The 23,877-nt window shown below is 40.5% G+C and overlaps 1 protein-coding gene across 1 annotated transcript in view; it reads right to left on the reverse strand.

The window, feature by feature from the left end:
- The window catches only part of invs (inversin), a 27,190-nt gene extending 4,082 nt beyond the window's left edge, over nucleotides 1-23,108 (reverse strand). Inside the window, exons 1-16 of the mRNA XM_037676301.1 lie at nucleotides 23,046-23,108; nucleotides 13,604-13,703; nucleotides 11,113-11,279; nucleotides 9,777-9,950; nucleotides 9,039-9,206; nucleotides 8,756-8,936; nucleotides 6,635-6,744; nucleotides 6,207-6,378; nucleotides 5,086-5,241; nucleotides 4,864-4,985; nucleotides 3,745-3,852; nucleotides 3,552-3,658; nucleotides 3,262-3,474; nucleotides 1,646-1,839; nucleotides 932-1,466; nucleotides 242-387 (exon numbers count right to left, since the gene is read on the reverse strand). Of these exons, the coding sequence (XP_037532229.1) occupies nucleotides 242-387; nucleotides 932-1,466; nucleotides 1,646-1,839; nucleotides 3,262-3,474; nucleotides 3,552-3,658; nucleotides 3,745-3,852; nucleotides 4,864-4,985; nucleotides 5,086-5,241; nucleotides 6,207-6,378; nucleotides 6,635-6,744; nucleotides 8,756-8,936; nucleotides 9,039-9,206; nucleotides 9,777-9,950; nucleotides 11,113-11,279; nucleotides 13,604-13,703; nucleotides 23,046-23,048 (2,656 nt within the window). The 5' untranslated portion in view covers nucleotides 23,049-23,108. The remainder of the gene's footprint in view (nucleotides 1-241; nucleotides 388-931; nucleotides 1,467-1,645; nucleotides 1,840-3,261; nucleotides 3,475-3,551; nucleotides 3,659-3,744; nucleotides 3,853-4,863; nucleotides 4,986-5,085; nucleotides 5,242-6,206; nucleotides 6,379-6,634; nucleotides 6,745-8,755; nucleotides 8,937-9,038; nucleotides 9,207-9,776; nucleotides 9,951-11,112; nucleotides 11,280-13,603; nucleotides 13,704-23,045) is intronic.
- Between the last annotated feature and the right edge of the window lie 769 nt (nucleotides 23,109-23,877).

The raw sequence follows: 23,877 nt of genomic DNA on the forward strand, positions 1-23,877 counted from the left end.
GTGAATTGAACTACAGGAAACAAAAAATGGAAAGCAGACTTCAACTTTGCATTTAACCATAGTGATTACATATTATATATATGTAATCACTATGGTTAAATTTAAACATTCTGGAAAAGAGCATTTGCTATTAGGTGTACTTGTTAGACATGTTGTAAATCCAAAAAAAACCCAAAAAGAAACTCATAAAAGAATAACCTGAAAACCAAAACAGGTGGTTTGAGCAATCAAGTTTTCTCACCATAGATGCTTTGCAGCACAGAGCTTTTACTCAATGCTGATTTGCCAAGTTGAAGTCTGCTTTCCATTTTTTGTTTCCTGTAGTTCAATTCACTCGACTCTCCTTCCTTACAGGCTTTCACTTCTCTCCTTCTGCGTGCACAAAACCTACACACACACACACACACACACATATAAGCATACAGCTCAATAAAAAAACTTCTCAGACTGCGTTCAAAGGCTTAAAACCTGGCAAGTCCTCACACTAACGCTCACTAAGCGTAAACAAAGTAAACAGTTTATTCAAGGCACTTAATAGGCCGTATGTACACGATTTAATTGTGAGGCTGCACTGAAACAGAGGGCCTCCTGCGGCGGACTGGCAGCTACATAGAGAAATGCAGCGAATTTAAGAAGAGAGGAAAACCAACGAGAAGCTGCTGGGAGCTATTAAAACAGCCCCACTGAACTTTTAGCCTCTTGTTAAACTATATGAAAGTTCTAGATTATAGCCTTTCTGTCCCCTGCCTCCTTGTCTCACCATTCTCCCAATGCCCCCCCCCCCCACACTTTTCTCATGTGAATATGAGTGTGTGTGGTGGGGGGGGTGGCCTGTGCTTGTGGGAAAGGACACATGTGGGCACCACATGGGACTACCAGATTTATAAAACATAAAAGCTTTGGTCACGATCTCTCTCCTCCAGGTACAAACCTGTGCCACGCTCGCTGGATGATGCGTGCAGCCTCATTCCTCCTCAGCTGCTCTCTGTCATGTTGCTCCCGTCGGGTTGTTGACAGGGGTGCAAGTGATCTGGGCTGAGCTTCTCTTGAGGGCCGCTTGCGATCAAAAGATGAATTGCTTCTTAATGAGACAGCTTGGGCTCTGACAAAAGCCTTCTCTGAAGTCTGCTCTTTGTGGTTCTGGTGCTTTTGTAGAGAAGCGTGTGCATTACTCTTGCCAGAAGCACTCGAGCGTCTGTCTTTCTTTTTGCATTCCCTGGCACTCGCCTCACTTTGGTCCACAGTTGAGACAGGTGTGGAAGGAGATGATGCGCTTGAAGAGGATCGTTCCCGGACTTTGGGCCTGGTGGGAGGTGTGGGTTTTAGACTGGGTGGCTCCCTGCAGCTGCTAGGAGACAAAAGTTCCTTCAGCCTGGTGGTCTGGGAAGATTCAGCATCACAGCTCAAAGCTTCAGGAGCCTCAGCTCGTTCGGCTGCACTACTTCTTCTGGGCCTGTTCTTTTGAGCTGGCGGGGTGGGGAAAAAAGTCTTTTTAATATTCGACTTATTCAGTTCTTTTAGCTGAATCCACTTTTTGCACAAATAGCAAAAAAAAAAATCTTATCAAAAAGATATTTACCATCTTATCAATGCTAATAAACGTTATCATTTATTCATTTGTGACAAATGAACTTTCCAGTTGTACCTTTATGTCTCTCCTCTTTGGTCTTTGTGCGTTCATCTTTGGATGATTTCCTTGTCTCCACTAATGAATCATTTATGTTCATTAAGACGAGCTTCTCCTGCTCTGCTCTCGCCACTGAAACCCTTTGTTTGTCTGCAGCGTTCACTGAAACTCGATGCACGGCTTCTCTTCGTCGCTGTTCTTCTTCACGTTTTCTGAACACAGGGGTGGGTAATGAAGCCTTTTTAGTTGAGGAATGTGATTTAGTAAAACCAAAAAAAGTCACTACAGGAACAGTTGATTTTAGTGCGGAAAAACAAAGTGAAGAGTTAAATTGTTAATTAAGCATTTAAAACAATCAACTATATTCAAATACACTGTTGTTATTTATAAGATCATAGTGTAAATATATTAACACTAATAGAAAAACTGAAAATTGCACCATTCTGGTTTAGCTTTTTAACAACAACAAAAACAATTTTCATGGCTTTTATGGTTTCATTATTTACAACTTGGCAGCACGGTGGCTCAGTTAGTCGAGCTGCCGCCTCTCAGCGAGAAGGTTGCCAGATTGAATTTGCATGTTCTCTTCTGTGCATGCGTTGTTTGTTTCTTCCGGGTACTCTGGTTTCTTCCCACGGATCAAAAACATACATGTGACTGCTGGATATGGGCACCATTGACCCCTGTGACCCGAAAAGGAAGAAGCAGATAAAGATAATGGATGGATGGATGGATTAAGGTAATGGTCTCGCTCCAGAACTCCTGGAGCAAATGTCAAATCAGCTGCATTTTGCCGCGCCACCCAGGCGAAATGCAGCAGATTTGACCATTAAAGTGCATTTATTAAGGAAAAGTTCAACTGAGACACACCTTTGCTATAATTTCGAGCAAACAAATAATTGTTTTTAAGTGTTAATCTTGTTAAAGTCCTCCCGTGCACACTCCCATGGCAGCCAATCAATTTTTGGCACAACACCGGCCCATCTTTCCAGGTTGTCAGTGGTGACACGTAACCAACGCGATGCGTCAACAGTGACGCATAATAGATGCGACTTATGCGGCGATGTATTTATGTATTTTTCCACTTTATTAGATGTATTTGGACTGATGCGACTTATACGGCGGAGAGCGACGTGTACGGTGGAAAATATGGTACTTTATTTTTGGCAGATTTGCCAAAGTTCATCTACATTTGTTAGTTTTATGGCAATTAACAGACATTTAAAAATGCTTTTTCTTCTCCTTCCATGTGATATTTTGTTGTTTTGTAACGAGCAAAAACGATCAAATTATTTTCCTTGAGTTAAAGTTTTCTGCCTGGCAAAACAAAACAAAGAAGGTGGCTCTGCAGCTTTATAAAACAAATTTACCTTTTTAAACTTTGTGAACAACAAAAAAAAAAAGGTGAGCAAATGACAAATGAAGCGCAAACTAGAGGATAGAGACAGAAGGAAGATGCATGTGTGTACACATGACAGAAATAAAGACAGATAGGAAAAGAGTGTGATGGTTTCCACTTGGATGGGAGGAGGAGGAAGACAGAGACTGATCAGGAAGACAAAAACAAGAAAAAAGACAACTTTCAGCATTTTAAGAGAACTAAATCCTTATACACAGTGCTGTATATTTCTCACTTGGCTGCTGCATCTTTGCGCAGTTGCTCATGTCTCATAAGCAGCTGCTTTCTCTCCTTGAAGGCCTTGCGGACCGTGTAGCCCTTATAGACGGCCTGGATGGACGCAGCAGCGATGTCCTGGATGGCTGCTATTGACAGAGCCCCGTGCTCCAGCATGAACTGGGTCACCTCACTGTGGCCCCCCAGCAAGGCGTAATCCAGAGGGGTGTACCTGCACAACACAGTGTCATTTATGCATTGCCTCCATGTTGCCTCTGCTGCAGCCCTTATGGCTTCCTCAGACCTCACCTCTCCTCTGTGTGCTCCATCTGGTTAGGAAAGGCACTGTAGCCCAGTAGCAGTTTCACAGCATCCAGGTACCCGTTGTTACACGACCAGTGGAGAGCAGTCCGCCCCTGTGCACCCATAAAAAGGCCACTTGAACTTTAACTTTATTTTAAAATCCAAACAAGGGCAGAAATAAATGAGAATTTGCTTGCACCTCCTTGTCTTGTATGTTTGGGTCAGCATTGTTCTCTATGAGGACTGCCATGCATGTGATGTAACCGGCGTACGCAGCACACTGCAGTGGAGTCCTTCCTGCATGATCCTGCAAGAAAGCTGACTTTACACATCTACGCATGACTTGTAATACTGTGCAAATGTTTTAATTCAACCCTGATCTCTTTATACTTTGCTTTCAATGAGCCAGTATTTCCTCTATTCTATTAAAGTTATTTTAATCTACATTTCTTCAAGATTTCTAAAGGTCTGAAGTTTTTTATCTAGTTATTTTTCATAAAATTTCACTAATTTCACAAACTTTAAAAGATCTGCCAAAAGCCCCAAGTCTGTTGATTAGGACCACTTTAAAGATTTACAGAGTCTGGCTGCTTGGAAGCAAAACAGTATAAAAAAAATAATAGAAAAATACTTCTTTTTTTTTTTTTAATTTCTTCAGATTATTTAAACCTAATGAATGTAGACAAAACAATACTTGCTTTGTGAAGTCTGTAAAAAGCACCTTATGTTGTATCTTTGACTTTTACATTTTTTATTTATTCTTTTGTTTTTTCTTTTTTCGGACTCTTTTCCAGGGGTCGCCACAGAGAACAGACTCGCACGAAGACTTGGCGATTGTTTTTAAGCCGGATGCCCTTCCTGACACAACCACAGACCACCGAGCTACCACAGCCCTGTGTGGAGCAGAGAGCTGCCATCTAGGGTGTCTGGGGGAGCAGGTGGTGGGGGTTAAAGGCCTTGCTCAAGGGCCCAGAGTGGGGCAAATGAGGGTGGACCCACATCCCTGTGGGTGTTTCACCTTTCCCACCTACACTTAACTGGTCCAGGGAGTTGAACTGGCGACCTTCCAATCAGACCCAACTTCTCTAACCTCTGCGCCACCACTCCCCCATAACTTTGACTCTTACATAGCTTTTCCTTTTTACAAATTCTGTTTGTGATAAAGACGAGTAGATAAGCCTAACAAATGAGTGAAATGCTTTGAAATCACCGCTCAGATAACGACACACTGCTGCTTTTGCTCTGAAAAACACACAATGGCTCCATAGCCAAAAACAAAGCACCAAATCTGAACTGAACCTTCCATTTAAACTCATACCTGTACGTTGGGACTGATCCCATTCTCCATCAGAATCTGGCACACCTCAGCACTCCCTCCCAGAGCGGCCCAGTGCAAAGCAGTGTGACCGTCCACATCTACGAGGTCCACACGTGCAGCACCTGTACACAATAGGTTGAATAAGGTACAACAACAGAACACACACATTGAGAACGTTTATTTACTGCTGGCTCATTTCCAGTCATTACTGATCACACCCACCTTTGATGAGTGTAAGGATGACATCTTTGTATCCCTTCTCACAGGCGCGAAACAGCGGCGTGTGCTTCATGAGGTCTAGAGAGTCAACTACTGCTTCTTTCTCCAGCAGCAGCTTCACTGTGCTCACATGGCCTGACAGGGAGGCCGCATGGAGCGCTGTTTGAACACACACACACACACACACACACCAAGATCCTGAGTCTAACAGGATAATACACACCCTCGGGACATTCTCTACTCATCCCGTTACTTGCAACTCTTTTGTGGCTAAAGCCTGGTCAGTGGAGGGTTAAACAGACACAGAAATTTAATGAGGAGCGATGCCGTGAGTCCTCCTCACTCTGGTCCCCAGACAGCACTGAACAGAGTTGAGAGCAGGGAAGAGGATGTGGGCACCAGTCAGCACCACTGCCCCGTCACACCAACTCATTAGCACCACATGTTCATATATAAACAATGTGCAGCTGGTTGAGCAGAGCAGAGACAATATTGGCATGAAGATTATGTGTGTAAACAGCTTTGTGGAGGAGGCGGGAGGGGATCACAGTGTGGCGTTTGAGTTTGAGCACGTATGAGTGTATGCATGTCAAAGGAGTGCTAAGAGTATTGGAGGCCTGCTCAGCATCACCTCCCTCACCGACTCCTCTGCACTTGAGTGGGAATCCCCTGTTGACATCATCCCTAGTCTAATACAGGTCAAATTAAAGGGCTAGGATTCCTTAAAGGGATACAATATCATGAGACATGTTCGTGCTTGGAGCATGATTTGAGGACGACTCCCAGCTACCATACCACAGGTTTGCTCAAAATTAGTAAAATTGGCTGAGTTAAATTCTTTTTTTAATACTAAGGTTGCTTAGGTGTGGCGGCCTTGAATGAAGTGACTTCAAAGGTTAATCTAAATCCAATCATTTTCTGAGAGTTTAATTGAAATCCGTCTACTGGCTCATAAAACATTTTGCTAATGCTACAAACAAACACACACACACAGACATGGGCAAAAACATTATTGCCCTCTTTCCTTTGTCAGCAGGCTCTAACAATAGCTGGGTGTGCTTGTGCAAAGCATCATGAATGGTGGAAGCACATATCAGCTTGGAGGAGATTCACTTCTCACTTACCGGTGCCGCCGTACTTGTCGGCCATGTTGATGTCGATGTGAGGGGCGAGGGCGAGCATGGTGCGGATGACATCATCGCTGCCCTTCCCGGCGGCCCACATGAAGGCTGTTCGCCCCTCCAGATCGGGTTCATCTTTCACAGATGGATGTGACAGAAACACACCAACAGTTTCCTTAGCGTGCAGAGAAAGACAAAGGCAGTTTATTAACTGAGTTCACTCGACTTGTCGTGCGACACGAGGCAGCAAAAAGCCACTTTATTTCTCCTTTATTACTCTAAATGTGAAGTGAAAGAAGATATCACCACCAAAAAACAGTCTCTGTTGAAATGCAATCAATAACACCACATATTGAGCATTCGAGACTTTAAACTCTATTCTCAGGAAAACAGTTTAATAATCAGCAAAGCTGCTTTTGACTAAGACTCACAGCGTTGTTTCTCTGAGCTCCGTAGTGCAGTGGTGTCGCTCCTTGGCTGTCTGAAGGAATTGTGCCTGACGTGTTTCTCTCCAGCAGCAGGTGGACAATTTGGGCATGGCCTGAAAAATCAGTGTTCAGAGTAAGAGGGCAGAAAGTGTGAGAATGGCAGTCATATAAGAAACAGATGTATCACAATATTGTCCTACAAAATAGCTTTATTTTACTTATGAAATTACTTTTACAAGTTGAGTAAACTGTATGTGCTGCAGGTTAAGTTGCAGTTTGTACTGTGAATCCTTTTTAACAAATGAGTGTAACATTGTGTTTCACACCATCTTGGAGGCATCTTGTCACAGTGGACAGCCTGTAAAGGTTGATGACACATTACAAACATGAAACAAAAAAATATTTTATGCTTCCCTCCACCAGTAAAACACAAATGTATAAATATATTTTCATATAAGATAAGGTAAGATGGAACTTTATTGATCCCACAGGAAATTACTGTGCCAGAGTTTCTTTCAGTACAAAGGCGCATACACAAGAATCACAAGATATTAAAAAAATAACAGAGAATATTAAGTTCTAAACATGTGCAGACAGAAACGTTAAAGAGTTTATTGTAATACAGGATTAATTTTATTGTCCTATGTGCAGAAAGGGGGAGGAGTTGAAAAGCTTGATAGACACAGGGAGGAAGGACTTCTTGTGTTGTTCTGTGGAGCACCTCGGTGGTCTCAGTCTACTACTGAAGGTGCTGCGGTAAGAGTCTAATTACTTGGTTATATGAACCAGCATTGGCTCCCTGTCAAATTCAGAATAGAATTCAAAATCTTACTTCTAACCTACAAAGCCCTCAACAACCTAGCTCCATTTTATATTACAGATCTTATTGCCCCATATTTTCCTAACAGAGCACTTCGCTCTCACACTGCAGGCTTATTTGCGGTTCCTACAGTTTCCAAGAGCAGAATGGGAGGAAGATCTTTCAGTTATCAGGCTCCTCTCTTGTGGAACCAACTTCCAGTTTATGTTCATGAGGCTGACACATTATCCAGTTTAAAGACTGGGCTTAAGACTTTCCTTTTTGATAAATCCTATAATTAGGGTTGGCTTGTTATGCTGCTATAGGCTTAGACTACTGGAGGACAAATTGACCTCATTTCATTAAATAAATTGTTAAAATTGAATAGTTTGCATTTGATATTATTTCTATCTCAACATGTGATTCTCGACCTGCCATTGTGTATCTGTTCCTACCAAACCCAGCCAGTCGAAGCAGACATCCACTTGTCCTGAGCCTGGTTCTGCTAAAGGTTTCTTCTTCATGAGGGAGTTTTTCCTTTCCACTGTCGCCTTCATGCTTGTTCAAGATGAGAGTTCTGCGATGAAATTAAACTCAAAGCAGTCTGCTCCTCACATAAATAACGTTAGCTTACTTTTATATTTATGAATGTTTCTGTTCAGTGCCTTGAGAAGACTTCTGTGGTGACTTGGCGCTATATAAATAAACTGAATTGAATTGAGTTCAAATATATTTTCATATGAACCAGTTTTGTCTTCTTTTTCGATTCTCAGCTGAGTGAACACACTCAAGGCTGCAAATCAACTGTTGAAAAGAAGTCAATGTTGAGACCCCTGTTTGGGCTCTCTGACATTTTGCTCATCTTGATTTGTGTAAACATTTTCAGCTCGTGTTATGCTATAAAAAATAAGTTCTAAAGACTAAACCATTTGGACTAAAAGCAGACAAAATATAGAACAATAAATTCAGAATCAGCCAAAGAAATTAAAGTCCTGGCATTCCTTCATGCATAATGTCAAAATGCCAAAGTTTTAGAAAACAACAATTTTATGAGAGTTCCTTTAAAATCTGCCCTGTTGTTCAGAAGATATTTTGCTAACCCAACAGATGCATAAACACACACTGGTACGCACTTTGAGTTATCTCCGTGCATTGAAAAAGCACAGATTTTTATTGTCAGGCACATCAAAGCCAGGCTGCTCACATAAACAATAACTAAATAAATAAAAGAGCTAATGAAAATAGCAGTGTTTGGGAGTGAACACTGATCTGACTCAGTTTCTTGAGTTTTGCAGGTTGTATTTAGGACGTGCGTGCTCACTCACCCAGCAGAGCTGCCCAGTGCAGCGGCGTTCTGAAGAGGTTATCATAAGCCGTCACATTACAGCCCTTATAAGACGTTAGCACCTTCACTACTGCCTCGTTACCATCGGCAACAGCAAAGTGCAGGGGTGTCCGACCCTCATAGTCCTGCCAGTTCAACAGGGACTCAGTGGGTGCTGCTTCCTTTACACACAAACAACAAGACAATGCAGACTGATGGGTGAGGAGGGGATATGATGACAAACGTAACCATGCGTATGAATCAGTGTGTGCTCCAACATGTACCAGTATGCAGCGGACAGTCTGCGTGGCACTCGCCTCCTGACTGTGTGCAGCCCAGTGCAGAGGAATTTTGCCCTCGCTGTCTGGGATGCCGATGTTGGAGTCATGCTTGATCAGAAGGCGGACGTGCTCCGGTCGGTTAAAAAATGCTGACCAGTGAAGTGCAGTTTGCTGCAGACAGAAATAAGACAGAAAGAAGGAAAGCAGGGATATTTAAAAAAAAAACGAATGAATGAGAAGAGGGGCTGTTGTAAAGGAAAACACACACAACTGAGGTTTCCGCTTACGTTCAAAGTAGAAAAAAAAAGACTCCTCTACAACAGGATTGAGAAATATGAAGGACCACAAAGCTCATATTGAGGATCTGGCAGCAGGCGGAGATTCGAACTCAAGATAGTGACTCTGTGACGGATAGTGTGCTATTCTGAGATTCGCTCAAACTGCTGTCATCTGACATGATGATGCATATTGGGTTATTAGAAAACTAAATACTGATGTCAGATATGAACGGGCTCCAGCAGACAGAGGGGACTCTGTGTTTGTAGTTTGATCAGGAGAGTGCAGAACAAAGGCAAAGACTGTTACATCATTTGCTCTTGTGAACTTCTCTGAATCTGTGCTAAAGTTCCTGGTGCTTCGAGTAAACTATCTTTAGCTGCATCTTTTCAGGTCAGACGCCCAGACTGGAGGACAAATTACAGACAGATTGGAAACATTTGGTGCATGACTCCGCTTCAGAACCTTATTCTTGTCTTGCGTGTCGACCTCTCCGGGTCCGATGTGTTTCAGCAGCAGAGCGAGGGCTTTGGGCGACGGGTGTCGGGTGGCCAGGTGGAGCGGGGTCATCCCCTCCTGGTCTTTCTGCAGGCAGTTGGCACGCCTGGAGAGGAGCAACTTGAGGAAACGCACGTTCCCCTGCAAACACATGAGCGTGACAAACTGTGCTGAGGAGCATTTTCAGAAATCGCCTCAGCATTAGTCACGAACCAGCAGCGGTGTTACACTGTTACACACGCGCAAACACACACTTAGGCTCTCAGTGGCGTCTGCTTCAATCCGCAGGTCATCCATCTTCGCCGCTTTCCTCCTACCTCGCTGCTCAGTGCCTGTGATGAGCTGTTAAACAGTAAACAGTGGCCGTGCCTCTGACTGTCAGCCCCTCCACATCATTATCACCCTCACTCCTGGCCTCTTTAACGACCCCCCTCTGGGTGAGGCATTGTACACAAGGAGCAACGGAGGTGGCCACACAGACACGTATGTTTTGCATGTTTGCCTTTCTGAAACCGCAAAGCCACACAGCCTGACAGATCTATCTTGTGTGTGAGCATGCATCTCGACAGTGAGAAATTGTGTGTGTGTGTTTGCGTGTGTGTATTCCTGTCCTCTCCATTCTCGGTCCAATTAGATCAGTAATCCCTGGCCTCTCTTGCTGTCTCAGCCACTTATTGATCAGATGTCAAAGAGACAGGGCTTCCCATCACCAGCATCCCCCAACACACACACACACACACAAGCACACACACTCCTCATTTATAAGACAAATCCCAATAACTTGTTACTTTCCATCTCTTTTCAATAATATGATGATCCCATGTCTGTACACTCCCACAAGAGAAAATATGTCATTCAGTTACTGAAATGTAAAAAATAATAGTTGACACATTCTTTAGAATTCAGAATCCATGAAAGAAAACAACCTTCATGGTAAAATGCCTTGAAACACAACATGCATCTTGTAAAATGAACTCCTACAAATATAAGTGTCTGTAAATATAACATAGTTGTAATGTTTGTGTTTAATGATCATAAATCAGTTGAATTCAAAAAGCGTAAATCAGTTGGTTTAACCTCAAATTAACTTCTGAACCACTAGGGGGCACAAGGCTCCCATTGGTGCTTGTAGACTGCCTGTTTTTCTGCCATTGAACTTGAATAGGATCCCACATTTTTATTTTTTTATGTCATAAGATTCACTATATGTATTAAGAGTTGATGGCATATAAAACAGCGAATGTCTCTGTGTGTTACAGTACTTAATTCTGTTTTTTTGTTTTGTTTGTGTGGACGTTTGTACCTTCTGAGCAGCTAGGTGCAGAGCGGTTCTCTGGCTTTGGTCCGTTTTGTTGACTGAGGCTCCGGCCTTCAGCAGAACCTTAGCACAGCACAGGCGGTCAGCCAGAACACAGTACATTAAAGGGGTGCGCTTAAACTGGTCTTCATGGTCCTTCAGCGAGGGCTCTGCTGCACAAACCAAGGAGCAGGTTCAAATAAAGCACAGTTAATAAATGTTCGGCATAACAATAAAACGTTATAGAATGTTTTACTGAGACAGTTTCCTATTTTTCCAGCAAATTTCGTATATTTAATTGGCGAGGATTTATAAGAAAATACTGAAACATTGGTTAAGACAGAAACAGAGTTAAGGTTTTTCATTGGCTGATACTGATGCAGATTTATTGATTTTTTAAATCTGGACAACCAATAGCTAAAATGTACAGTGCATTATTTGTTTGTTTGGTTGCTTTTAGCTCATAATAATTGAAGAAATTTGAGCAAATATTTTTAATAAGGTGTAAGAGTCAAGAACAACATGCAGCTCAAAACCTTTTTAATATGAAAGTCTTATCATTTCTGAGTAAATAAGATTGTTTGTAACAATGCTTCTACAAAGGTTTGCAAAATATTCCAGTCAACTCCTTCTGTGGTCTGGTGTTGTGCTAAATAAAAGCACCCCTGGCATAAAAGCCCTGTTGACGCACTTTGACTGATACAAAGATGGAGTGTCTCATAATAACAATGAGCTGTCTGTAGATTTGCCTGCCCTTTAAATTGGTTTAGTATGGTAAAGTCTAGTCAATGCCAAAAACTTGTCTAATTATTCACATGACTGATCGATCAGTCAATATATTTTGTTTTATGAACTCATCTTTTAATTTATTAAACACTTCGTCAAACAGTTTTATTTCCATGCCACTAATATGCTCAGCGTACATCAGTCAGGTTCTGGTCGGCTCCTTCAGAGCTACAATTTCACTTTCAAACAATCGGCTTGATAAAACAGTCCATGACTTCGACAGTGTTTAATGAGTTGGGTTAAATTATCAAAGGCTGACTGGGTCTAAAATATTGGAGTGCTTCAAGCTAGCTGACAAAAAAGGATAATTTGTTCGTTCTGGAAGGTTTTCATGGCTTACGACAACAGCAGAGGAACAAGTTCCAGTTCAAGTCAATTTTATTGTCATTCGCATCACATGTGGTACATGGGGTGGAACGAAATTATGTACTCAGGGTCACAGTTAGACACAAAAATAGCAAAAATATAAAGTGTAACAAGAAACAGTATATAAGATGTAAGATACACTAAGATATAAGTTAAACACTGATAATGTAACAATTAACAATGTAACAATAACGAGAGCTGCACAGACAGAGGGTCTGCAAGGAGGCAACAGAAAAAAACTAAAACAATTCGAAAGGCAAGTTTTTTATATATATAAAAGTTCCTAAATGCATGTTATGAAGTTAGACAGATTTTATATCTGCTAGTCAGTGACTAAATGTTTGAGGAAACTTTTGGCCTATGTTTGATAGTGCTGTGCCAGTGTTGTGTTGACTTTTGTTCCCCCCGTCAATATCTAATACTCCACCAGCCTTGTTCTGTTTTCCTCTCTGTTGTTTTAAGCAACAGTATTTTAATTAAAAGCAATAAAATAAAATTAAATCCTGACTTTGTTTGGTCCCTTTTTATATACTGCAACAGGAGGAATGCATCTTGATGGTTGGAAATCTACCACATATGAGGGGAACACAACTCAACACAACACCTGTGTGTGTTTAATGTGCTGCTTCACTGAATCCATTTAATTTCAGCCTGTTTTAAAAATATTTAATTATATATATATAAATGTTAAATGGACTATATAGCACCTTTCTATCTTGTCGATACTCAAAGTCCTTTACACTAAAATCTGTGCCCTCATTTACCCATTCACACAGCACTCTACTAGATCTCTACAAAAACTAATCAGTGCTGTAACACATTCATACACCGATGGGACACACATCGGAGGCAACGAGGGGTATATATATATATATATATAAACAAACCAATTCTTAGATATTGCATAAAATTTAAATATACAACTCAAAAATGATGTGAGACGTGCAGGCTGAGTTAAAAGAACATTTGTTACAGTTTGCAATATTATATTATAAATAGTTGTGCTGTATTTGTTTCTTTCCTCGCTCTAAGGCAAAGTCATATGAATGAGCCACTGCAAAACAAACAAACAAGAAAAAAAAATCTCAAGTTTACTGCATTTAGAAAACAGTATCTTTATCACATTCTAAATATTCAGGCTTTTGAGAATACTTTTAAATACATAAATAATAAGAGCTTCACTTTATTTAAATGACATGCTGGAGTTGAAATTTTAAACCTATTTTTTGTACTTTAAATTGCTTTTTTTTACATATTGATGAAAAATAAACTTTTTCGATTATTAATTTAATGAAAATTTATTTGTCGTTTAATCAAAACGGAAACAGTCATAGTGGCAACTAACCTGCGATGAGTTTGACGAGGGTGCTCCTGTCTCCGTTGACGGCTGCAGCATGAACCTGGGAGTCTAGAGGAGTCGGTCCTGAGCTGGACGCCACTGAGGCCTGGAACAAAAAAATAAAAGATGGAATGTCACGACTCGACCTGAAGCAACGCACACTTCATATGAAGTGGATAATTTAATGAGAGGAGGCAAATTTCTGTTCATGCAGTTGTTCTGGACACAACTTACATTTGGACAGAGACAGGTTTAGTCGTACTCAAATATATGCCACATAAATCTATAAGAACACACTAAATTTAATGGAATTAAAAATCAAACCAGAGAAAAAATTGTTATTAAACTTACCTCAACATAATTATTTTTTTTCCCACCATTAGCCATTTAGCTGACCTGAAGCTGAAGGGGTTAATTTACACTTCTACTGTGGTCTAAATTAATAGATAACAATCACAGCGGAGCTTATAATAAAACATTTTATACCTGCTTCTTATTCCAGGCTAATATTAAACACCGGAGGCTCTGTTTGCAGTCACACACATTAAAACACACACTTTCCAATAACACAATGAAGAAGCTGATGTGTGCTAACAGTAGGTGTGTGTGTGTGTGTGTGCACTTGTACGCTGGGTGTCTTCCCCGCTGAGGGGGTTAAATCTCTTCCTGGCCCCAGTTAACCAGAGCCCAGTGAAAGCTGGGTAATCTGCAGACAGGAAGCAGCTGGGGAAGGTGGTGGTGGAGAGGGTGGGGAGGGGACCCTGTGTGAGCATGTAAGAGGGGGGTCTCTCGCTTCATGTCTTATTCATGTCTCATTAATACTGCAGCACACGCCACGCTGCGTTTGTGTGTGTGCGTGCGTGCGGGCGCTGGGTTTGGCGAGCCCTGCGGGGCAAAACACAGAAATCAATTATTGCCCCTAAACACAGAAACGCTGGAGGCAAAAACTCATGATCCAATATGAGATCCGTCCTGAGACATTTTCATCAGCAATCTTGGAATTGGATCTTGTTTGCCAAATAAAAACACTTAGGATAAGCAGGTTTATTACGCCGGGTTTTTTTTGTTGTTGAAAGCTTTCAAGGTCAAGGTCAAGGTTTCTTTATTGTCATCCGTAGGCCTGTCGCAATAAACAATAAATCAATTAATCGCATGATAAATGAAAATTATCGACCTCATTTTCATTTATTGGCTTTATCCTTTGTCTCTCTCTCTTTCTACTGAAGACACTGGATGACAAAAGGCTCAACTCTGGTGCTCTTCACTGACCCCGCCCTTTCTCTTTTTTCTTTAAAATTTGTTTTAACGATCCAAAGTTGTGTTTTTTGGATCGTTAAAAGCAGCTAAGCTGAGAAGCTAAGCTACGAGTTAAGATAACAGGCCAACTTCGGGAAAAAACCTGCGTCTTGTCGAAGCTCCAAATTCACTGTTGAAACATGTGCCTTCGGGTAAAAAGTTGTTTTCTCTGCAAAAGAAGATGAGAACTTGTTTACTGATTTTTTTTTTAATTAAAAGCTTTGTGTGACAAATGCTATGCCAAAGATCTCAAACCACACCGAGCATTCGCCAGTTAGAGAACCGAAGAGAGACAGCCCATGTCACGTCAAGGGGCCTCTCTCCCATTTTTCTTAAAGAGACCCGCCGCTCGCTCCCTCACTAGCCGTCCTTGGGTTCAAACAATCTTATACTGTCATCCGGTGGTCGAAAAAGGTACTACACATAAAACAAATTAACAAACATTGTGTCTTAAATTGGACAATAATTGCTAATTATTGTCAAATTTCAAACAATATTTTCGTTTATCGCAATAATTTCTGAGACAATTAATTGCCCAACAAAATTTGTTATCGTGACAGGCCTAGTCACATGTGGTACATGTGGCGGAACAAAATTGTGTACACATGGTCCCAGTTACATACAACAAAAGTATAAACTGTAAAAGAAGAACAGTAATAAGATCTAAGATATGAACTAAGAAATGCGCTGAACTAAGAGTATGCTAAGCACTAATAGTACAGAAACAATAAGCCGAACAACAGCAGCACGAACATGAGTCTGTGTGAGCAGATGAGTACGAATGAACACAGCAGCATGAACTAAACCAGCAGCTTAAGATCAGCAGCATGGACAATCAGCAGCACGTAACAATCAAGTGGCATTACAGTGATTTTTTTTCATAGTGATAATCCTGATTAGAGATTCATGAGTCTAACAGCTTCAAGGTAGAAGCTGTTCCTCAGTCTAGTGGTTCTACACTTAATGCTCCTCAACCTTCAGCCCGAGTGTGAAAAAGTGTGTGTGCTGGAAGAATCGTTCAAATTCTCTGTCGGGTTAGTGAGGCCTTTGAAGTATAGGGGGGAACACTTTGGTGTCCTCCCGTTCCCCTCTCCTTCCCCTCGGTCACCTCATAAAAGAACGCTCCTGTCGACACTGCGTGCAGCGTGGCAATTACCCATCATGCTTGCCATTTTCTCACGCTTTGCCAAGTGGTGGCAGAGACTTAGAACGGCATAGTTATTACGTTTCCTGCAAGGAAAAGCGTTGTGCGTGTAAAAGAGGGTGGGAGAAAACAATGGAAGATGCAGCACTTTATAGGTGTGTGTGTAATTTTGTCTGTGTGTGTGCTTGGCACATGTGCCATGTCATGGGAAGTGATTTTTTTTCCGTGAGGGGGGAAAGTTTGTGCAGGCACTTTACCAAAATGGACCACAAAGTTCTCTAAATGTCTCTAATTAACAATTACTAAGCCAGTAGTGCAAATGAGTACACATGCAGTCTGCAAATATCAAACACATGCAGAAAGAACACACTTTTTTTAAAAGTTATTTTATTTCTGGTGGTAAAATCGTGTTTCAAATTAAAGGCTTAGCTTTCGCCTTTTTCACGCCAGAGTTTTAGACTAAGACCATTTTATGATAAAAAGGGACAAATTTATAACGGGTAGTCAAACCTTGTAAATGACTTTATGTGCAGTCTCATATTGTGAGATTTTGTTAAATCTGTTAAAGCTCAAAGTATGTGTTGAGGATGACTCTTGAGTTTCTACCACATTAAATTTTAGCTTTTTATTTGCAAAACTGATTGAGTATAATCATTTTTGTGATGGTTAAGTTCAATTAGTTGTGGAGGCCATCTTAAATAGGACAGCCTTCAGAAGTTAAAGAGTTGTAAATATACATTCAGTGGTTACTTTCTGAGACCGTCAGTAGAGTCCATCCAGTGGTTCATGAGATATTTTGCTAACAGACCAAGAGGGTTGACATTAGCAACTAAATCCAGAGTTTTAAGCAAAGATGCTGCACAATGTGTGAGTGCTGAACATATGTCTTGTGAATGACTCTCAGCTAGCAACACATCAGATTTTAGCTCAATATCTGTAAAATTCACAGAATTATTATCATTTTTGTGCTTGCTAAGGTTGTTTGGCTGTGGTGGCAATATTGAAATGGTTGACTCAAAAAGTTAAGCAGTTGTATTTGTACAGCCATTGATTGTTTTCCGAGAGTTTCATTCAAATCCACCATGTCATTCATCAGATATTTTGCGAACACAGCAAGCACACCATGTAGCTTTTTATTTTTAACTTAAGCGTTGGGCAATAAATAAAACTACGACAAAAAAGACAGTCTGACATTGTGCCTCTTCTTTGTAATAAACTTGCTCTAAACTTTTCCTTCCTTTATGTTCATTTATTTGGTTCCTTTTTAACATTTTTCAAGTCTGCTTGAAAGCCCCCAGCTGCTACGACAATATGACACATTGATTGTGAATAATCTTAAATGCAGGGAGGAGAAAAAAAAGAAGTTCCAAATTAACCGAACAGTGGCATGAGAGGCCCGGATCGATATCTGAATCTGTGTGTGGGACATTCATGACTGCGGCGCGCAGGCCGTTACGGTTTCATGAGTGTTTTGGAAACTCCCACAGTGCGTCCAAATTTGGCTAAAAAGGCTTCAGTGTCTGAAATCGAACAAAGGAAGGCGTAAAAACAACACAAGTTCCCGTTGAGAGGTTTGGAGTGGTCTCATTTAGCTATTCATATGTGTTCCTCAGGGAGCTCTCCGCTTGTTAATACGAAGACAATAACTCAGAGTAAACCATTGATCACCGGCCGAGGTCCAGACCAAGTGATTGTGCATCTGTATGAGGATCGATTCATGCTGATGCTGACATTATTTAGTCTTTATTCATATTCCGCCAAATATAACCAAGTTTTTTTTTATTTTATTTAACAAAGGATCAAGACGCTCTTATGAAACCTTTCAGCAACACTACAGGTGTGCGGCGCTCATACGCTGCGGCCTCCTGGAAGACAAACTGAAACCAACATTTCAATAGATGCTATTGAGACAAACAGGTAAAGGAAGTGGGGAGTCCAGTGTGTACGCGCGTGTGCACATCGCGTCCGCCTGAATGGATTCCTAGCTGTCCGTCACAGCGACGGTGTCTGCTTTTGACAGAAGACGGCGTCGCGGCGTGCTGGGTAAGCAGAGGGGAACTGAGTCTGAATCTGTGGCCTTTTCAGCTGTGGAGGTGCAAACGCACTCGCACACAGAAAATCATGTTGTTTATAGTTTATAAAGATATACTTTTACAGTTTATGAGTTAGAGCAGAATGTGTTCTTAGTCAACATGGGGGCTATTATAGGTGCTTGTGCCGCCTACGTGCCTACTGTGCGTCTAAACATGCCTCAGAAAAAAGATAGAGACCACAGGAATCAAACCCTGGGTTCTGACTGACAGGTGAAGCAGGAGGGAGAAGGATAATATCAGCCCTCAGGGATGCTCAATCTGCAAAGCCCTATTTCTGGGAGACTCCCCGGTTCCCCAAAGACCAATGATCTGGCTCCCTCAACCTGGGGGGCCGAGCCCTGGGGCACAGTGGGGCCAATCAGCAGGAGGGGTGAGGGCTGAGTGACATATAGATCTGCTAATTTACATCATTACCACAATGCATCCTGACAAATGAGCCCCCAGGGCCTGAGCCAATCATCTGGGAGAGTAATGCAATTAGGCGGGACCAGAGCTGTCAGTCTCACAGCCACGGGGGTCAGTTAGTGGTGCCTGAGGCTAAAACGCCCCTACCTGCTGCCTGTCTTTCAACGTACATAAAATATATACACATTAGCAGTATGGCAACAGATTATTGCATACTTATGCAGCAGTGTGTGCATGTGTGTGTGTGGCTTTCTATCATCAGGTGAGTTGATGCAAAATGGCTTGTGTCCTCTGAGACAAAACACCTGAGCGCTCGCATATCTGCATCCACCTGGGTGTGTTTGTGTCTGTTTGTGTTTGCCCATATGTTTCAGTTCACTGGGGAACAGTGTGGTGCGCACAGAGCCCAAGCTTGGTGCCATGACGATGAGGCGAAGAGGCCGTCACTGTAAGGAGCTCAAACTTGGAAAAAGCTTTAGTTTGACCGACAAAACTGGCTGGTCTCATTATCGCTCGCTGAGCAACAATGTTGTTACCCACATGGATGTGTGTGTGTTCATTTAGCAGACCGTCTCACAAACTATCAAACGAATTTTAAGGAACAAATAAAGTGCTCCAGATTTTAATCAAACTTTTAAAAAGTAATCACTGGCTGTCATAGCAAACTGAAGTCACACAAAAATGGCTATACCTCGGTGTATTTTACCGATACTAAGCTAAAGTTTGGCGTGGTAGTGGCTGACAGTTTTTCACAACACTTACACCAAGCTAGAGCTGTCACTTCGAACCAGAACCTGGAGCCTGGCCTTGCCCGACCCGGATTAGGACCGGGCCATAATAACGTGCGGGCAAGGTCAGTGCTGGGCTTTTGATTGTGTCAGTGGATGCGCGCGGCTGACGATCCAATTATATGGCAACATGGCTTGCCATACAATCACCACATGTGGCTATTTGACTGATGCTGATCGGCTTAGAAAAAGATAAAAAGTTAATTTAAGCTTCAGATGGACTACTGCCAGAAATCCATCAGCCCAAATGGATATTCAGCCAATGCACTCAGCGGAAGCGCACGGCCGACGACCCAAACAGGTGAGATCACAAAATATCTGACATGTCAGAGCAGGGTCCGTGTCTGAATAATGCAGAATGCAGGCAGAAGCAGGGATTAATGCGCTTCAACGGCCATGAAAGGATAAACACCCTGCACACGTCCATCTACCGTTAATAACTATAAGCAGTCAAAGCTTAATTAAAAAAAAAAATGGGGTGGGTGTTCGGGTTCGAACCTGTAATTACTGTTAATTTGTAGGGTCGGTTGGGGTTCGGAAATTATAGCTATGGGCTGGGGCCAGGTCGAGTCGGATTTTTTTGGGCCTGAATCCAACTCTACTCCAAGCACACACGACATCACGATATCACAAGAGAGTGTTATTTTCAAGGCTTAACCAAAATGGCTATAACTGTGATTAATGTTGTGACTGACAGACTCCTCCTCCTCCGTTTGGCCAATAAAAGGGAGAAGAAAAAGACGACACTATAGAGAAACAAGTTCTGCAGCAACGAGCAGAGAGAGTGGCTCTCACCTTTGCTGTTCAGTTCAGCTTCAGCTCCAGACACTCCTGAAGTCATAGGAGCTGTGTGTTTTGTATCATCACATTATATCACTAATGAGCCGCCTCCAGGAGGGAGGGGAAGGAAAGGAGAGACACAAAGCAGACAGAAAAATGGAAAAGGAGAATGAGTAGAATGAGGAGACAGAAACAAGAAGGAGGGGGGAGGGAGACAGATAGACCAGCTTGGGGACGTTTTCCCTCTTCTTGGCTCTCCATCCCCTATTTCCTTCTACACCTCTGAGTCTAATTGGACTAAAACTGTGATCTAATTAAATGGCCAATTAAAGTGCAGAGAGCAATGTGCCCACTGGCGAATCAGTACAGGGACACAATCAGTGAGAAAAACAAACAAAAATCAATGTGAGAGGTGCAAAATGGGAAAAAATAAGGTGGAAAAAACAAAAAAGAAAGGATACAATGGTCAGATTAAATCAAATGATGGTTAAGCACTGTGGGTGGGATAGTTATTACAAACTTGAACCAAAAACAGTGCAACTGAATTCAAATTTTTAAAGCAAAAATTTAATTTGAAACATTGTGCTGCAAGAAAACCATTATTCTGACTTGACTGATGAAAGAAGTCATCATTACGTAGGGTATTACTCTTTTTTAAACAGGATTAAAAACACTGATTTCTTTCATTTATATCATTTACAAGTTTACAAAGAAGTAACAGAGTCTAAAAAATGTTGCATATTTTATTCCAGTCCAATTCATTTTAGTTTTTATGTCTTTGGGTCAAAAACTGAAATGTTCTTATTTATTTACAGAACTTTGTTAGGCTTTGGTTGTTTTAAGCACGCTTCATAAATAACGTTGATTTGATTTATAAATCAATTTATTATGGTCAGATTCAAAATAAATTCTATCAGACTTGTTCTAATTCAATCACACTATAATCCAATTTAGCAATTTCATATTTAGTAAATATAGAAAGTCAATTACTAAAATTAATAAGTGAGTAAAGTCTTTAAGTACACACGCTTCCTAAAATGAGTGTTTGCTGGACTTTTGTTTTTGTTTCAAAGCTTTTGAAAAATCAAAGTTTCCATGTTATTTAAATGGCGTTTTTTTTTTTTTTTTGTCTCTTCTGATTCGTAGATAATACACTTTTGTATTATTATCTGAACAAAGACCTATTAGACTGAATATGATTTAAGAGCAAATTCTTTTGGGTTATGTTTTAGCAACATTGTACCCTTTTCAACAAATATATTAATAATGGGTAAAACAATAGAAGTGTTTCATAATCAAAATAAAAGCACCAAAGTAACAATAATGTATTAGTACTGCCACTGTAATTTATTTATCTTTATATATAGTATCTTTTAAAATATTGTTAACCCATTTAATTAGTAAAACTTTTTTTACATACTCTAAAACAATGTTTTTAAACCTTTTTAGCTCCTGATTCATAAAATGATTGAGGCCTGTGCATATTGGTTTAAAATATACAAAAACTGCTAATAACTTCATTAACGTCATTAGGGAGAGTGGTGGCGCAGAGGTTAGAGAAGGTGGGTCTGTGATCGGAAGATCGCCGGTTCAAGCCCCTGTACTGACAACATCAAAAATGTGGGTGGAGTAGGTGAAGCACTCACACCTGCCTCCACCCTCATTCGCCCCACTCTGGGCCCATGAGCAAGTCCCTTAACCACCATCTGCTCCCTAAACAGGTCTCTCTTGAAAATGAGTTCTCGTGGCTCAATGAGACTACCTGTATCAATAAAGGGTAAAAAAAAAAAAAAAAACTTAATTAAACGTGGGACAACTTGCAAATCCATAACATCCATAATATATTTTTATTAACTTATTACTACCGCTTTGATTCCTTGTAACAATTTTGGTGAAAACCTGACATAAGCAATCATTGAATGTACGTTAATGTCAGGAGATTTTCTAGTGTGTTTTGTAACCCACAATGGGGGTCCCGACCCCAACATTGGGAACCATTTGCTCTAAGAACATCACATCCAACATCATTCAACATTTCAAGACTAGTTAGATAAAATCAACTTGCTTTTATTTGGTAAAGTAAATTAAAACTGAGACAGTTTTCAGAAATACACTGTAAAAAAAAGGGTTTTGAAACATGTTAAACAATTGCCACTTCAATCACTTAAATTTGTTTTCAATTAATAGATATCTATGATTTTGGTGCAATACTAACTTATCTTAACTAAATATTCCACTAACACTTGAAACCTAAAATGTCTAGTTTAAATGTAACTATTTGTCTACGGAGGATTTAAACTAATAAAGTGAAATTTAGATACATTTTTTAAAATTTAATCAGTTTGTTTCAGTAGCTTTCCAGGTAGTTTTTTTTACTGGCAAAGCCTCTAAAAATATAGAGTATACCTTGTTACACCAAATTTATTGGTTAAAGTTAGATCAAACTGTTTGTTTTTTTTGTGTACTGAGTATTGCACGTGAGGCTTTTCTTTCACAAATAAACACTCTAGAGACAATTTAACAAAATACAGCAAATTGTCATACTTTTACTGTAATTGATATATACAGTAGAAGCACTGATGGGAAGGTGTTTTTGTTGAGTTTACAGTAAATATTCAGGTTGGGAGGAATCTTCCTCTCTCCATCTGTGAGTATCTCACACACTGTGAACCCCCTGTGGACAGCTTTAGCCCATAAAATATTAATGCTGGGATTCAATTCAACATTCCATTTTAATCTTCTTAACAATTAGGGGATTTGCGACACACACAATTAGCTTTTTACACACAGTCTCAATGGCCTTGACTCCTGAGGGATAATTAGGAACCAGAAATATTAAAGTGACCAATAGATATGAGTACAGACTACAGAGTGACACTTCTGGGATTTAGACCTGAATTTAAATGTTATACGTAGCTGCTTTCTGAGTATTAAATCCTTACCATATTTGGATTGAGGGTGGGACACTTCAACAGATTTTTCACAGATCATTGCATCCTCAGTGGGTGTGAAAGCATGTCCAGATCCCCAACCTGGTCTGATCCTGGATCCTGCGAGGACACAGAAAGAGTCTCACTGTCATACTGAGACTAACCCACCTGTTCACACAAATAACTGCCAGCATAACACAAATATACCAGGATGGTTACAAATAGAAAAGAGTGACCGTTTTTATTTATTTTGATCATTCACCTAATCTGATGTGGTGTTTGTGAGTCTTTTCAGCTGGGTTAAAAGTTACAAGTACTTGTTGTAAACTATGAAATCAAACATAAAAATACAAAGGTATCTTGAAATATATCAAATGGGGCACTTTGAAATAATTTACTCCAGATGTTTTTTTTCAGATATATTGATTATGCAGTTCTGAAATACAGGTATGCACTCAATTTAAACAAAGTATTTTTGTTGGATTGCTTTGCTCAACAGATCTATATGTAAATATGTATACATATCAAAATTATCTGAAGTCTAATTCCCAACTAGCTCTTCCATGGATGTCCACATCGTTGATCTATTTGAGATGATTTTGACAGTTTGCATAGGTAAACAAACACATGGTAGAATACTTCGGATCACAAAATTTGATTATTTAAATTTTTTTTTAAAGACATTGGTCACAGATATGAGAAAAAAAATGTGTGCAGATTGAGTTTTTTACTTTTTGTGCTTTTTCTTTGTGCTCATGCAGATGTTTGAATGACCCAATCATAAGATATATACTTTTATGGCTTTGAAAGCTAAAAGAAAAAATGTAAAAGATCTTGAAGTGTT

Source organism: Nematolebias whitei, chromosome 5 (assembly GCF_014905685.2).
Source record: "Nematolebias whitei isolate Nwh7 chromosome 5, NemWhi1, whole genome shotgun sequence".
NCBI classification, from domain to species: domain Eukaryota; kingdom Metazoa; phylum Chordata; class Actinopteri; order Cyprinodontiformes; family Rivulidae; genus Nematolebias; species Nematolebias whitei.